The 18,100-nt window shown below is 32.2% G+C and overlaps 1 protein-coding gene across 3 annotated transcripts in view; it reads right to left on the reverse strand.

The window, feature by feature from the left end:
- The window catches only part of LOC132744607 (tyrosine-protein phosphatase non-receptor type 12-like), a 47,222-nt gene that overhangs the window by 19,180 nt on the left and 9,942 nt on the right, over positions 1–18,100 (reverse strand). For all 3 annotated transcript variants that reach the window (XR_009627726.1, XM_060733367.1, XM_060733366.1), the window contains exons 3-10: positions 14,884–14,960; positions 11,636–11,770; positions 6,744–6,815; positions 4,540–4,754; positions 3,718–3,784; positions 3,206–3,283; positions 1,267–1,368; positions 222–246 (exon numbers count right to left, since the gene is read on the reverse strand). Coding sequence is in view for 2 of the 3 variants with exons in the window: in XM_060733367.1 (XP_060589350.1) it covers positions 222–246; positions 1,267–1,368; positions 3,206–3,283; positions 3,718–3,784; positions 4,540–4,754; positions 6,744–6,815; positions 11,636–11,770; positions 14,884–14,960 (771 nt within the window). In the remaining variant the exon portion in view is untranslated. The remainder of the gene's footprint in view (positions 1–221; positions 247–1,266; positions 1,369–3,205; positions 3,284–3,717; positions 3,785–4,539; positions 4,755–6,743; positions 6,816–11,635; positions 11,771–14,883; positions 14,961–18,100) is intronic.

Here is an 18,100-nt window from a genome sequence, read left to right on the forward strand (position 1 = left end):
GACCAATCAAAAGTCATATACCAATAACCATACAAGTGTGGGACTGATATACATGCAATCCTGCTTTAATCACTTTTAATTGTTCGAGTAACTCAGAAAAATGATTTATTTTTCCTTTTACGAGATTAATTTTTAACCTTCATCGTATGCATGGATGCTTAATGTAAAATATAACAAACCTTGATCCAACAACCTCAGATATTACTTATTTCTATACATACCTAGTTTTCCACTATCCTCGTCACTCTACATAAAAAAATAGATAGTAACAATGTTATAACCATACATAAATATATATAATCAACAAATGCTTATTTCCATTCATTGCATAGCTTTGGGTCTTTTGACCCTCTTTAGCTTCATTCTTTTAAATTGTGATTGATATTGTTACTGTGTGTCTACCACACTTGCAAAAAAATATATATGTATATAATTATGCAAATTAAACAATTTTCAAACATCGAAGAATATGTAAAATGTGTACTGCAAATATTTGTGCACATTAAATTTAATCAATAAATTACATGCAGTCTTTTCTCATTGGAAAATTTGACTTAAAATTTATAGAAAATAAATTTATAATTACCTCCTTTTATAAACATGAAATGTTAATTTGGGTAATATTTTTATAAATAATGCTTATTGGAACTTACAATCTTGACAAATCTTAATTTGAGCATCATATTTATGAAATAAAACCACGGAAAAATTGTGTTACAGGATCTTGAAGAATACAAGTGATAACAAATTTTATAATATATAATTGGTAAAATTTTATTTCTACAATAACTACTAATATTATAAACATTATTCATGTCCTTTGTGGCCTAGTGGTTTAGGTGTCTGCCTCTCAACCCAGGGATTGATGGCTCGAGCCCTATTCAGGTCTCATCCATGTTTCTCATAACATACCAGTTTTATTGCCCTAAGTGCAATAGCCAATTAACTCCTATCAAAATTTAAAAAGAGTTAACCTGTTACTGCACTCAGGGGATGATTATATGAGCCACGTCATGACAAAACCAACATAGTACGTTTGCGACCAGCATAGATCCAGACAAGCCTGCGCATCCGCGCAGTCTGATCAGGATCCATGCTGTACGCTATCAGTTTCTCTACTTGTAATAGAGTTGGTAAGCAAACAGCATGGATCCTGATAAGACTGTGCCTGCGTGGATGTGCAGGCTGGTCTGGATCCATGTTGGTCGCAAACGCACTATGTTGGTTTTGTCGTGACGTGGCTCATATTAAAATAATTTTGCTTACATTATCTCCAAATCCGATGTTCCCATATGTGTGATCCTCCATAAGGTCAAGATGTTTCTGGAATAACGTCTGTATCGTTACATGGGCCATCATGTACTGTTCCTGTAAACAAATAACATAACCTTCTACAGTCAATGTTTGCCAAGCTTCTAAAGCTTCTAAACAAAAGCACCGCATGCAGTGCCCAGGCTTGTCTCACTGCTTATAATGGTTAGGTCCAGGAACAGATTTGAGAGTGTTTCTTTATAAGCTTCCTCCACGATCAAACTAATGCTAATTCCCATAAACTAAGGGCAACAATTATCAATAACCAATATAAATATATTTCAGTTAAAAGGGGCATTACTCCTAAAAATATTTCTCTAAGAAAAATGTTCCTTGCATTACAAAATGTTCTTTGTCACAATAATTTAGAATTCAAGTTTCATGTTATAAGAAATAGAAATAAGAAGAAATTTTTTTTTTGAGTTAAAATTTAAGAAATAGTACTTTTTGAGAAAATTCCTAAGTTCAAGGAAATAAATCTGAAAATATTGGTGCTAGAGTTATGAACCTTATCACATAAGATGTGGTTGATGATAAGGAACATATATTTGAAGTATGAAATTATCACTTAAGAAATAAAGAAGTTACAGTAAAAAATAGTATTTTTTAAGGAAAATTCTAAGTTCAAGGGGAGATAAATCTGAAAATATTGGTGCTAGAGTTATGAACCTTATCACATAAGATGGGGATGATGATAACGTAAATATATTTAAAGTATGAGGTTGATCCCTTAAGAAATAAAGAAGAAACAGTAAGAAATAGTACTTTTTGAGGAAAATTCTAAGTTCAAGGGGAAATAAATCTGAAAATATTGGTGCTAGAGTTATGAACCTTATCACATAAGATGGGGATGATGATAAGGTACATATATTTGAAGTATGAGGTTGATCCCTTAAGAAATAAAGAAGTTACAGTAAAAAATAGTATTTTTTAAGGAAAATTCTAAGTTCAAGGGGAGATAAATCTGAAAATATTGGTGCTAGAGTTATGAACCTTGTCACATAAGATGTGGTTGATGATAAGGAACATATATTTGAAGTTTGAAGTTGATACCTTAAGAAATGACAAAGTTATTGTGAAAAATATTTTACTGCACCAAAACTTTAATCTAAAATCTGGACGCGGACGCCGACGCCGACGCCGGGGCGAGTAGGACAGCTCTCCATATACTTCGTATAGTCGAGCTAAAAATGACAATGTCACCCAGAGATCACTATGATATCTTAAATGGACTTGTCCTTTTTTCTTTAAAACCACTGATCATTTTTAAGGGAAATTCCAAAATATGTAGTGACTGAATACCAAACAGTGCAGACCATAATCAGAGTGTACAGGCATACTGGCTGATCTTGCATAGGTAAAATAAGTTGCAGCATGCTGCCTGCAAGCTAAGAATTAGTTAAGTTTAAGCATGTTTTTGACAACAGATTCGATCCATGCATCGAGTGCAGACCATGATTAGACTGCTAATTGTTTGTTTGTTTGTTTCATTTTACGCCTTTTCCCAACAGTATTTCAGTCAAATAGGCGGGTAGTTTCGTAACCATCGTTCCTGGAGAGTAAAACCAGTACTAGACTACCTTCCTCCGTGCTAAACTACCAAAGCATCTCCCGGGGATCGAACCCACGCCAGAGAGGTAACTGGATTAGAAGTCATTGACTTTAACCCCTCTACCACAGAGGCGGTAGACTGCTGTTTAATAATCATTCAGTACATATTTCAAAACTGTCCCTAAAATGATGAATGGTTATGTCCAGACTAAAACATGGACAAGTCCATTTAATATATTTAGCATGGTAACGTAGCCTTAGGCACTTGAACCTGGGACCATTCTATCCCTTATCACATGCCCTAATCACATGCTCTATAAATTAAATCACTTAAACTACTTACAGGTGCCTGTATCATAGACTGTCTCTGTGTACGCATAATTCTAACTATTTCACATAGACTGAATGCCTCATCCATGTTCTGAAATGAAATCAACAAATACCATGTCAAGAAAGGCTTATAAAACTCAAACCTTTAAGTCAACATTGAACTATGATATAGTTAGTTTCAAATGAATACCGTCAATAAGTTATGAAGATTGATGTTGAACGAGAAACTTTAACTAAGAATTTTCCAAGTTTAAAAAGAGCTATAATTGTGTCAAAATCCTTGTTACAGTGATGAGCCTTGGATAGTGATAACCTCCTATGCCCTCAAATAAGTGTGAGAAGTTACAAGCAAATATTCTTAGTAGTTTAAATGAGATATGATGTTGCATGCAAAACTTTAACCAAAGTGTTATGCATGTGGCAACACCCAGGCTACTATTCTTGGAATAGAGTGGCTGTAAATAAAATAAAATATCATCTGCAGCATGAGGCTTTCATGTTGTGTGGTCATCTGAAAATACCTACCCCTGACTTAAGAAGATCCCAAGCAAAGTCAATGGCACATATTGTTCCCGTTCTACCGCAACCAGCACTGAAATTAGAAACATTGTAATATATATAAGATTTAACACAATGAACTGTTACGATTTTCAAGATTCAACAGTTACTTTACTGACTGTTCCAAAACAAAAAATTCTCCTCACTGTTACTAATCAGAATCAATGCAGGATGCTTTAATGCCGCAATTATCGCTCTGTTCTTGCAAAATTAATTACAATACCAATTTACCTATTAGCTTTACCAATTAACCTACTAGCTTTACAAATTGTGCGCCAGGGCTTTTTATTATATATACAAGGGATACCCGACTTCTATGTAATATAAGTTTTGCAAAATCGGTTGATCTTGCAGTCCAAATAATTATTACAAATTCTTGCCAAAAATATTACGATAATAACACTCGTAATATAAAGCAAGTCCAGTCTGAGTACTGCAATCTGTCCACATTCTATAATGTTGGCTGTACAGTATATCCCCGACACAACAGCCCTCTATGTGGCAGTTAACTCTTTACAATAATAGTATTTAATGTGTCTTCCCAATGTAACAATTTCACAGTAAATTTTACCTCTCCAAACCAACACCTCTTAGCAACAGTAAAATTCTTTGTCTCCTGAAAAGGTGTTGCCCTGCAATTCTCTGATTCCCAAAAGGTCTTGCTCTATAGAAGTTGTACTGTATTTCATTTTATACTTTAAAAGTCCTTCAGGTAACAATGGACTTTACCAAATTTTAAGCAGGGCAAATCTATGTCTATAATTCAGGAGTGTAGAGATTAAAATTTACCTGCAGTGTATAACCATAGGGGCTTTTTCCGTATCTTGAGATTTAATTTCCCGCATCTCTGCCATCATTTCCAGAATAACGTCAAAATCATTTGGAATGTCGTGATCAGGCCAGCCTATGTAGTGGAACTGTGTAACAGTTACACTGCCATGACCGGCTCGCACTGCCCTCATCACTCTCTTCGTTAAGTGATCAGCTATATCTTCTGTCGACACCTACAATCATATGACAACAACAGTCCATTACACTTTAAATTTTGTCAAAGAAAATTTCTGATTCATTCAAACAGACAACAACAAATAAGACATTGAAACAAAACAAAAAAGCTCCTTAAAAGTCAGAGGGAGACTCAGTTGACCATATTATTTATTAATAGATCTAGATAATCTTTTCGGCTAAAGGACAACATTAGATCTAAGCACCGATAAACCATAATTGCTGGCCATAAGCAGCCTCGATCAAATTAAACGCCTTCAAAATGTTCGATTTTGACTAGTTTGGCAAATCTTCATATAACTTCGTCTTCCTTATTTTTATTTCTGCCTATGCATGTAATACTAGTTTAATGTAAGCCTAATCTGAATTTATCAAACCAAGGGTCAAAGGTTATAAAGAAAAGGCTTCAATTTGATTGATCACAATCTGCTACACAATGTAAAATTGACCAATGAAAATCCTGTGATTTGAAAAACAACTCAGAATTTCTTTTTTAAAAAAAACCTCAAGGCATGATGTTTATATCAAATGCAATAATCTGAGTCACTAAAATGTCCTTACAAAATGATAACTCAATGTCCTGAAAAACAATGACATTGGCGATCGTAACATTATGCTTTATAAACTACAAAGAATAGAACTTTAATTGTGATCAATTTTAAACTGTACATGACAAGGAAATTAAAAACAAAAAAACTAGAAGTATTGTTTTTCTCACATGATTAAAACAAATATAGATAGTTCCTGATTTTTACAATATTTTCCCTATCTTGCCAAAAGTGGCAGCCAGTTCGGGGGTCAATATTCTATAAAGTATAATTGACAAAAAATGAAAAAAAAAAAAACAATATGACATTACAACTGATTTATGTGAATTGTCAATTCATTTTTAGTCATATGCAGCAAATTATTATTTTAGCATTAATATGTTAAAGATTTTTATCAGTTTATTTGAAGATGATAGAATAATTTGAGATTATTATATTATCATAAACATATGATATATTGGGAATGACCCCAAAATTGCAGCCAGGGGAGGTAATAATTACTATGGGAAACTTTGGGCGCAAGGGGAGGTAATAATTACTATTTGAAAAGCAATTATCGATATCTTAATTCAGTAGACGATTGTTTTGTTTTAAATGTTTACATTAGGTAGTTTAATCATTGTAAAAATTGTAAAATGTCATACTTATGATTGATGACTTAACATGATTATTAAAATTTACATGAGAACGTTTATGGTGAGTTTTAAATTCACACAGCCCACTTACATTATAACCATTATGATAACTTGGTTCATATTGCTTACTATCCATTTTACATAATTTAATAAAGGCCATTTGGCAACTAATCATTTTCCCTTGAAAAGGAAGACCTCGAGTGCAACTCTGTGCATTATTTCAGGCATGAGCAGGTGCATGAGTAAAACCAATGACCTTACCTACATAACAAGAAACATTGTCTTCTCCAATGAAAGAATCCTTTGACTGGATTCAAACCCAGTCAGTCAGGGGTAATTGACAATGACCATCAATCAGCCATTTAGTCACTCATTTAAATCTGAAGGGATATATAAGAGATATAACTAATCTTTGCATCAAAAGGTACTATTACATTTTTGGAGGTAAACTGATCCTTATATGGGAAAATTGCACCACGGTTAACAAAGTAAATAATCATATTGCATCACGGGTAAACAAATTTATGATCAAACTGCACTATGGTTAACAAAATAAATGAGCCGCGTCGTGACAAAACCAACATAGTGGGTTTGCGACCAGCATGGATCCAGACCTCCCTCGCAGTCTGATCTGGATCCATGCTGTTCGCTTACCAACTCTATAACAAGCAGAGAAACTGATAGCAAACAGCATGGAACCTGATCAGACTGCGCGGATGCGCAGGCTGGTCTGGATCCATGCTGGTCGCAAATGCACCATGTTGGTTTTGTCGTGACGCGGCTCAAATAATCATGAAAAATTTACCAGTGTAACAGTTATGTCTCTATATTCCTCTACGTCTTCTTCCATGTCCGGCCAATACTGCTCACATTTCCTCTAAAATGAACAAAATTAAAATGTAAATAAAATATTCAGCGTCCGTCTGCTAAAATATTTTTAATGAAGAAACTGTTTTGAATACAGGAATGGCCATTATCAATTTTAAAAGTGTAAAGGATTTTGGTAGGAAATAATTTCTGGAATGTTTTTTGTAATTCATATATGAAAGAACATAATAAATGAAAAAAAAAAGGAAATAATTTCAGTGTAAAATACAGCCAAACATATAAAACCTGTGAGTGTGTCTGGTACAAGCTTATATAATTATATTGCACAGACCAAGCCTTTCTGTTGCTTGTATTAGTGTAGTAGCACTCATAGCTTTAAAATTTGGCTAATTTTTTGTTCTACGCCAACACATGCAGCAATTAAACATCTTTTACCACCCTAAATATCTAAAATTGACTTCTTCATCTATCAATCTGCACAAAACCATTGATCAATTTGAGGGAAAATTTCAAAATAAGTATTAACTGAATTTCAAACAGTGTGGACCATTATAATAGATGGCACGGATGTGCTGGTGATTTTGGTCTGCACTATTCGCAACTAGTCGCACAAGTAGCTTTAAGTCACTGCAAGCAGTCAGACTGTTATTATCACTCAGTCAGCAACTCTAAAAGTCACTTTCTATGTTCACAAAACAGCTATCTACTTAACTAACAAAAATTTATCATAAAGCCTTATATAGGAAAGGTTTTTAATTCAAGCGGAAGTCTTGGTCATTTTCCAAATGCTCTCAACCAGGAAGATTATTTATCATTGTACATTTATCAATAAATACGACATGAAATGTTTGATAAGCCCCCCCCCCCACAATGAACTAAAGGTGCGTGCCTTATTTATTTTCAATCAAGAATTAATTTATGACAAAAGATGAAACTAATAACAACAGATGAAATTAAAATTACATCAAATTAAACTAAACATGTATAATTATTATATTAAAATGAAAGTACAAAATGTAGTAACATAAAATGATACAATAATCTTTGGCTGAATGAAAAATTTCAAACAAAAAATGATATACAGAAAACAATTAAATAATGAATAGTTTCAAATTTTTAAGTCATTCAGTTCATGTACCTTTAAAACTTTTCCATGGTAGTGTTTAAACTGTGTATAAACTTACAGGAAGTTTATCATGGTATTAACAATTGAGGTAGTACTTGAGATTTTTTATTTTAAACTTTGAAATTACCTTTATATGGTAAAAGTACTGATAAATTAAACAGAGGACATTAATAATTTCACTATCACGTTTATTCTGTTATGTCATCACATAAAACAATAAAAAAACCACTCCATATGAAGGGTCAGTAATCACTTGTAGTTTTTTTGTTTTTGTTTTTGCGTTTTGTTTTTTTTGGTGAAAGAGAGTTTAAATCTTATGAAACAGAAAGTATTTTTGTTCCATTATAATATAAATAACTTGGGCGTTAATTTCATTAGCTTCATACAAACAATAGGTAATAGGTAATATTATTGTTTATAGCCACAAATTAGTAACTTGATAATGCTTTGTTCTTTTTTGCATGTTAAACATGTTTACATAATAATTATGATGTTTATTTCAATTTTTCTAAATCGGCATATTCCACAGTATTACACAGGAATCCTAAATGTGCAAATAATGCAGGAAATGTGCAAAAGTAACACAGAATTGTGCAGTTATATGACTTGAAAAAGTTATTGAAAGTATATAAATGGACTAATATTGTAACATTTTTTATTGTAAATAGAATTGAAAGAAACAAATTTAAGTGGCCATGTTTCTGACCTGCCTTTCCCTGAGCCTGCAGAGGGCAACTGAAATCTACCCATGAATGCGACTAGTACAGAAAAGTTCAACCCGCACATCTGGGTTGTCTGATCATGGTCTGCACTGTTTGGTTTTCAGTTATAATGCATGTACTTATTAATTAAAAAATGTAAAGTTATGTCCAGATTGAAAGACAAACAAGTCCAATGAAGATACTTAGCATGGTCTGAAAATCTTCTGAACATTATAAAATCATAAAATTTGAAATTTTAGCATTGTATCAACTAATGCACGATGGAAATCTATGAAATACAAAAAATGTAGATAATAAATATATAAACATACGAATTAAATTGATAATCAATTTTTAATGTGATTTTTGGTCGAGTGAATTCAGTAAAGAAGTGTTTTAATGCTTTTCTTTTTGGGCTCAATTTGCACAATAAAATTAAATATTTAATAAAATTGATTATCTCTGGCAAATGGAGTGAACAAATTATCTGAAATTTTGTACACAAGTTATTCGTCTAGACTCTCATAATCTAGTTATACATAAATCTTGCCAAAAAAATATTTCGGTCCCTTAAGAAAAGAAGCCTTGTAAACAAAAGATAAAATTAATAAACATGTCCTGAAATCTCAAGATCATGTTTTAAAGCTATATTCATGCTAATGTTTTTTTCAAATAAGTAAAAGTTTAAAGGTTTTAAAAACGTATAAACGCATAAGATATATAAATGATATGCTAAATTTAATCCTTGAATCTAAAAACAACTTATAATAACCAATGGCTTTATACTGAATTCTATACCAAAGACTTATACTTCCTTGATATGGAAAAAAAAAAATCATAAATCTAAAACAGTATGATAGTTTACACACTGTATACCCGGCCAAGCACGGAAGAAAATCTGAATGTAAATAATTATTTAATTAATAAAATACGGAAGTAAGGAGTTACATATTTAATATCATGGTTAAAGTAATTTACATCTGCTAACATTTACAAACACGTCGTGAATTTAATGTACAGGTACTTAGATGTAGACATTACAAACAAGGTCGTGTATTTAATGTACCTGTAATGAGATGTTATCATTAACTATGAACAAGAAAAACCTTTTTATGTTAATATTTTACGATGAATTATCAAAGGGAATGTTATACACTGGTATCTAATTCAACATAACATCACCTTAGTGCAATAACAGGCTAGCACTTATTTAATTCAGAAGGACTTAACCCGTTATTGCACTAAAGTGACGATACAAGGCTTTTCACTTTCACCGGTATGCATACTGAGTTAATATGCGTATAGTTATTTCAACTTTTGTCTTCGCTGAAGGTAAAACTTTGGACGTTTAAAAGACCTTTTGACCAAGGCTCAGAGATTTCCTAGTTTTAGCCAACTGGTTTCTGAGTTCAAGACAACCAATTTCCTTTGGGAATTTCGATTGGGAAGAGGTGTTTTATAGGCCTCTGATATATAAGGTGAAAAATCACTGATTTTTCATTGAATTGTGACAATTGTCAAAGTAATTTGTGATAGTTTTCCCAGAAATCAGGTCTTGTGACTTAATCACCTGATCATAGACAGCTGAATAATAATACTGTACACTGGCTTATCCACAAACTTAGATTTAAAGGGAACCTTGCTGCCTAACTTTTGGCAAATGTTATAATTACTGACCTCTAAGCTTTTATATGATTACTGACTGTAAATTATATATGTAAGATTTGTTAATTTAATAAAAATGTAGCTACCAAAATAAAGTTGGATATAGTTTATGTTTTTCTAAATATCTCATGCCATACCATTGCCTGATTTGAATTTTTTTTTTATAAAATACAGGTAGGCAATTTTTGCCGCGAAAAATTGGCTCACAGAAAAAATTTGCCAGTGTTAGTCCTGACTTCAGATGTGTTCTTCGGCACAAGCTACATATTCCTTTTTCAACCTTCTATTTACAGACTACTAAGGAATTTAATGCATTTATACATGTGTTATACATACATTGTATGTAAATAAGTACAAGCCACCTTCCCATAAAAAATTCAGTCAATAAACTGACCCTCAAATCATAAACAATGCCATCTTAAAAGTTTGTTTACACACCATAAAATTGATGTACCATAATATGAGTGGACAAAATGATCTAAATACATAAGAAATTTTTTATCTTATAAAACATACAGACAAACTTTGAGTATATCCTATAAACTAAAGAGCTTCTATTGAAGTTTACATTGATGAATTCTTATACCATTCCTATAACAGAAAGCCATGCTTTGAGTCTGAAACAGTGTTTGTATCATCACTTGAATATATGCTTGAAGGATTGTGAAACCCTAAGATGAATTGATTCATATCAACTTATATTAGGTAACTTCGTAATTACCCTAAAACAACTATATGAGCAAATTTGATAAATGCTACAGACAAAGTTTGGTGATCATTCATCAATTAGTTCACTATAGAAGATGTTTAAAGTTTTTTTCTATTTTTAGCTCTAGAGACCCCTAAAAAGCCAAATTGGAATGATATGAGCAAATTTAAGTGTGACTGTCACAAGGATGCTACAGACCAAATTTGAAATAAATCTGCCCAGCAGTTTCATAGAAGATGAATGTAAACGCATGACGACGGTTGTCTGGCGGCTGAAAGCATCCGCTTTGATACTATATAATAGCTCACCCTGAACCTTTGATTCTGGTGTCAGCTTAAAGGCTATAGGAAACGCTGAAATCACATTCCAACAACTGAGAATGGAGTATTATGTAACCCATACATTTTAGAAAATTTTCAATTTCAATTCAATTTAACATGCATAGCACATAATGATGGTTATCTTAGAAGCTGCTTTCTATCTTTCAATCAGTTAAATTTATCAACTAGCTTATATAAGCCAGCTGCTGTCAAGTCATGGTTCTTGTGAACAACATGCACATGGTATTTCAGGGGAAAATATACCTATTTTGGGCCCCGGGAAACGCCCTTAAATTTTTCGACTGTAAAGAATTGGGCAAAAAATCATTACAAAAATTATATCTTTACCTTTCCCATTTCAATCAGCTTGCATGCCATGGCAATGACCTTCACCTTGTACTGTATGATCATTCGCCAGAAATCATAAACTGTGGTCTGAACAGGCCCCTGACTTGCAATATAACACTTGGCCCCATACTGATCCTGTAGGTAAAAAATTAATTAAAATATATCTATAACAATCAAATTTTAGGCCAAGAATTTATTTACCGCTTTCCAGAAATTTTTTTACTAAATCTAATCCAACTGTTTATTATTGGAAAAAAGAAACAGTCACTGGAAACAGAAAAATTCACCCTTAGCTTGGCCTAGTAAAGGGACCATGACTGACTTACAAAGAATCATGATAACTATAGAGACTGTTACAAGAAATGTTCATAAATTCTTTCTTTTATTTTCAGTTAGCCCAATTATTTCAGAAAACATCCATGAACGAGTGACAAATAATGAAAGACATAAAACAATCATCAAAGTACTATTTTTCTTGACCCTACTTAGCCTTATTAGAAGTTGTAGACCTAGTCATGTCGTGTTTGACAAGTCCTCTTTATGTGCTACAAATGTATGCCTTATCATTTTAAAATCCATTAATGAATGGCAGAATTGATGATTGGACATAGCCATCAATGTGTTTTTATGAAATATTACCTTGATCTTGACCTTTATGTATAATACAAGCATGTTCTCATTCATACACATTTTTTTATTAATTTACACATGTTTATATGCCATGTTTTTTGTAATCTGTCAATTATGACAAAGGTAACCATATGGACAGGACATGACTATCAACTAAAGTGTGACCTTGACCTTTGGGCTTCTGAAATGTCTCCTGAGCAAAACTCGTCTTCTTAATAAACCCTATATTTATGCAAAGTTATTTGAAAATCCATCTAGGAATGAGAGAATTGTTGACCAGATACAACGATTTATCCACTTTTAAGAAATACACTGCTGAGTGACCTTGGCCTTTGACCTACAAACCTTGGTGTTGTATGTGGCACAATGAGACCTGAGTCTTGCGTGAAACAATTACTATCAAATAATGAAAAAGTTATAAACCTGCCACAACTATTATTTACACAATTATAACATCACTTTTTAAAAGTTTTTATAATTAACCACATGTAGAATTGACCTTCAGATTCAGGCTTCGCTCTTGAACAGCACAATTATTGTAGCAAGAGCTTTGTTAAGGCAAGGCAACATCCGCCAAGCCCACTGGCAAATTCAAAAGAAATGGAAACCATTAATTTTACAGAAAAATTTGGTTGAAAAGGGGCATAATATATTACTCTGTCAAAAAGGGCATAACTCATTACTTTGTCAAAAAGGGCATAATTCATAACTCTGTCAATAATAAAATCACTGCTGTAAAAATCAAACTTGACCTTTGTTTTCATATAGCATATTTACATATGAAATATAAACACAATCATTGAAATCCTTCAAAAGTTATCATGCGGAAACCGACTGTTTACAGACAGACAGACAGACAGACAAGGCTATACCATAATAAAACATGTAGATTCTTCAGATGTATAACAAGCACAAATGCTAAAAAAGCTGAGTGCCTGAAGAATACATCATGTATAAATTACAAATCAAGTTGAAACCTCATTTTACCTTAAATAAGTGAATATTATCACTGGATCTGGTTGAATGATAAATACCAACCTTAAAGTTTAATTCACTCAATATTTTAACATCATTTAGTTCAAAGATTTCATTTATTTCAGAACGAGACAAATTTTGTTTCACTTGTTAATAAAAGATTTAAGGCCATCAAAAAAGAGATTGCTATATCTTCAAAAAAAATCTCTCCAGTAATTAAACATTTAGATTTTTTCTATCAATAACTTGGACATTTTGTCACACTTCAATGAATTTAATACAACGATGTCCTTCATACAGGTAAAGCTCTATAAAAGTTGAGCCTCCTTCAATTAATTACATAAAATTCATATACATTTATATATTTAGATACAGTCAAGATGTTATTGAACTTTTAACTCAATAAACCCAAGCAGTGATAAATTTTCAGCCAAATACCTGTAGCTATGATTGTATACCCTGAGTACTGTGACAGGCAAACATTTATTTGTAGGGCTTTGATTATAGGGTCTAAACAGGACAATTACATTAAACACACAGATTTTAACTGTTAAAGGTTTTATTAATAAACAGTATAATATACAACATACAGTAGTTAGAACTTTGCCGAGACTTAAAGTGTTCAAAATATCTGGGGTGTTTGATATTTAATTTCTAGGGTCAGTTTGAGATTTCACGGATGTTTGAGATTTCAGGGATGTTTGAGATTTCAGGGACATTTGAGATTTCAGGAATGTTTGAGATTTCAGGAATGTTTGAGATTTCAGGGACGTTTGAGTTTTCAGGAATGTTTGAGATTTCAGGAATGTTTGAGATTTCAGGAATGTTTGAGATTTCAGGAATGTTTTGAGATTTCAGGAATGTTTGAGATTTCAGGGGTGTTTGAGATTTCAGGGGTGTTTGAGATTTCAGGGGTATTTGAGATTTCAGGAATGTTTGAGATTTCAGGAATGTTTGAGATTTCAGGAATGTTTCGAGATTTCAGGAATGTTTGAGATTTCAGGGGTGTTTGAGATTTCAGAAATGTTTGAGATTTCAGGAATGTTTGAGATTTCAGGAATGTTTGAGATTTCAGGGGTGTTTGAGATTTCAGGAATGTTTGAGATTTCAGGAATGTTTGAGATTTCAGGGGTGTTTAAAATTTCAGGAATGTTTGAGATTTCAGGGGTGTTTGAGATTTCAGGAATGTTTGAGATTTCAGGAATGTTTGAGATTTCAGGAATGTTTGAGATTTCAGGGGTGTTTGAGATTTCAGGGGTGTTTGAGATTTCAGGGGTGTTTGAGATTTCAGGAATGTTTGAGATATCAGGGACGTTTAAGATTTCAGGGATGCTTGAGATGTCAGGGATGTTTGAGATATCAGGGTGTTTGAGATTTTAAAGTTCTGGCCAGTAACAGTAACAGTTACTGTATTCATGAAATATATAACAGAATATTTGATTATTTAAAAATTTTAATATTACTACATTTAAACCAGGGCATATTTTCCACAGGTAGCAAAAGGAGTCCTTGACTTAAATTTTCAGGAAAATAACATCGATTTTTTCAAAAGGTGTGGAAAAAATGAGGGAGAGGTGTAACAGTATAGATAAACACAGGTACCTGTGTATTATCTAATCACAATATTATAAAACTTTAAATACCTGAATAAAATTTGCGTTGATATAATCTGACCCATCCTCTCCTGGTATCTCGGTGAGAGTTACCCGCGTCTGGTCAACTGTGAAATATAACAAAATACTAATACTTTTAATTTGCTACCTAAGATATTAGATATATGGTTATATATCAACATATTTATACAATATATTGAGAAGAAGAAATTAAAGAACAGGAAAATGAAAAATCTTAATCATAGAAAAATCACAAGAAAAATCACACAAAAAATCGGCCACAATTTGCACCACAAATCAGTGGATTTCTTGTCCAGTATGCTAACCACTACACCATATATATATATATATATATATATATGATCTTACAAATAAGTAATATATTAAATGTAACTGTTCAGGAAAGTGGTAAAGAAACATTAGCTCTAAGCGTGTTAACTTTTTCTGGTACAAGTTTTACCAGGACCATGATAACTTTCTTGGATAACTTTAATGTATTTTTAGTCAGTCTATATTGTACATGTATATATGATATGTAAGATTCTTTAGATCAAAGAAAAATGGAAAATGCTAAAAAATGGCTTAGTCACCTTTTGACTGGCCAATTTATATATCAAAACATATGTAGAGTTATTATAAAGACATTGAAAACAATGAGCACATCATGTGACATATTAGCCAGACTTCTGTATAAAATCAATTCAACTGACATGTCAAACGTTAAGGTTTTATGGAGTAAAAAAAAAATTGTGTCTTTTGTGAGGCATTATGTTTTTGGACTTTGAATTTAAAATAAAATAAATCTGATTTAGAATTTGTATACTGTACTGATCAAGTTAAAATTTTCCTGGTTTCACAAATTTCATTCAAACTACAATACATGTACTAATGGTGCAATATGTATATAACATCTTGCAGCATTTAAGCATTATACATATATTACTTTATTACAAGAGTTACTACATTTAAACGAGAAAAGGACATTGAAACCAAAACTAAATTTCAATATCTCTGCAAGTACATTATAATTCTGTATATATTTATTGCCAGTACAATAACTCTGCACTTATTTTGCCCACTGCAAATACAATAACTGAACTTTGCACACCACAACTGTTCAATAATTTTGCACAAAACAATACAATAACTTTGCACAGCTTGCAGTATATTAAATAATTTAACTTTAGAATAACAAATTATTATGCTCATACATTATTACAACAACAATTTTGCACTTACAATTAAGTACACTAATTTTGTAATTTTCTATTTTACTTTACATGTGAATTACTGCTTGTATTATTAATTCATGCAGGCCTTAATGAAGTTTGGATTTACTGATGTTGGCAAACTACAACTAGTACTCTTCACCCCAGGGTGTATTATAGCTGACTTAAATATATTATGACACACTTCACCTCATAAGCCAGCTAGCATGTGCATAAACTTAATCTACAATACCAAAATCTGTAGTCAATTGCAGTGATTTTTCACCTTATATTACAAAGGTCTATTAAAGGCCTCTACCCAATTTAAATTTTCTTTAAAATCATGCAAATCAGTGGACGGATGCCAGCTTTTCTACTGATGTTGCATCCCAAATTTGAAATTTTAGCGATAATCCTTCCCAAAATCAAGAATCTTAAAAGCCTCTTCCAAACTAAGTGAGAAACCACTGAAGGACAAATCATTGTTTGTGGTTTACCACATGCAAATTTAATTTCTGCTGCATTTCTCAAGATCTTTTAAGTGTCCTTCCTTAAGTATATACTATTGTTATGCAATTTCGATTATTCACAGTAAGTATAACAATTTCCCATGACTTATAATTATAACACTGAAGCATAGTAACAATGACATAGTAACAATGTAACATAGCAACAATGTCCGCTTATAAACATGTACATGTAGTTGGACAATTTCATAATCACAAAAGGCAGAAAGAGTGTTACATTCTTATATCATACAAAATATCTTAAATGAACATTTCCATCATTCAATCTGGACAATCAAACTTTTCACAAATTTTACTTTTTTGGAAAAACTAGCAGAATAGTGAACAGTGCATGCAGACCATGATCTGACAATACATCTTACGATATTGGCAAATTTAAGCCACACCTACAATTATCAGGGGACACAACTCTGATGATCTTCGTACCATAATCAACATAACATGAACTCAAGTCCCATTTAGCTTCAAAGAGATTTCAGTGGGCGTCTGTCGTCTGTCCACATTTGTTCGTTAACACTCTAGCGGTCACATTTTTGCCTCAATTGTCATCAAACTTGTCAGGATGCTTGTCGGTTTTATAATATTGCTATATAACTACTGTTACAGTTGCACAACGTCAAAATAAAAGTAATGGAAGCCAGAAGTATATAAAATCAACATTTAAAGTTTTGGAAGCCAGAGCTTCAAGTTCCCTCAAGTTTTATTGTATATTTGGCAAAATTTTTTTTTCTAAGTTTTCCTCATCTATTACAATATCTTGATATAACGTTCTGTTTCTAATGTGTTAAAATCAATGCTTATAAAACATTACATTAAGTAGGCAAAGAACACCAGATGTCTGTCATTGATTTCATTGGCTTAACCTCTGGTAAAGTGCATTATTATAAGTTACATGCTCCACTTATATTTTCATCATGATGACTTTACTGCAGTCTCAGTATGAGATTTTTTGCCCAAAACACACCATGGCCGTCCCACCTATAAATACCAATATGAAAACAAATCCGAGGCCACAACAGTCCCTGCGGTCCCCTCCACACTTATTTATAATTATGCATGCATAATATTACAATTATTTTTTTTAGTACATATTCATTTTACTTTTTGTTTACAAACAGTGTATTATGGTAACACAGGCACCTTGCATACATAAAATTACTTTAGGACTATTAACAAACATAATTATTCCCTTTTAACATATGATCCAACTTAGTTACTTAAGCATTATTGCAATTTTAAATAATAAAGGTTAAAGAGCATGTTTCAATGATATACTTTCTGTACAGTATTAAATCACCAGAAAAAAAAAGAAAATTTTAATATGCATTGATTTTAGTATTTTCAAATTTACATTCTTAACTTACTGAATAAACCTAACCTACTGAATTTACCCTGCTTTGAATTTAGAACAGTTCATTTACAGATTAAGGGATTTCATATCAAAATACCAAACTTGAGCCCGGCTCTTAATTAATGTTTTACCAGTGGCGAAGGTTTGTCACTTTCAGTTCA

The sequence above is a fragment of the Ruditapes philippinarum genome, unplaced genomic scaffold (genome assembly GCF_026571515.1).
Source record: "Ruditapes philippinarum isolate M1 unplaced genomic scaffold, ASM2657151v2 ctg2485_1_1_1_1, whole genome shotgun sequence".
NCBI lineage: Eukaryota > Metazoa > Mollusca > Bivalvia > Venerida > Veneridae > Ruditapes > Ruditapes philippinarum.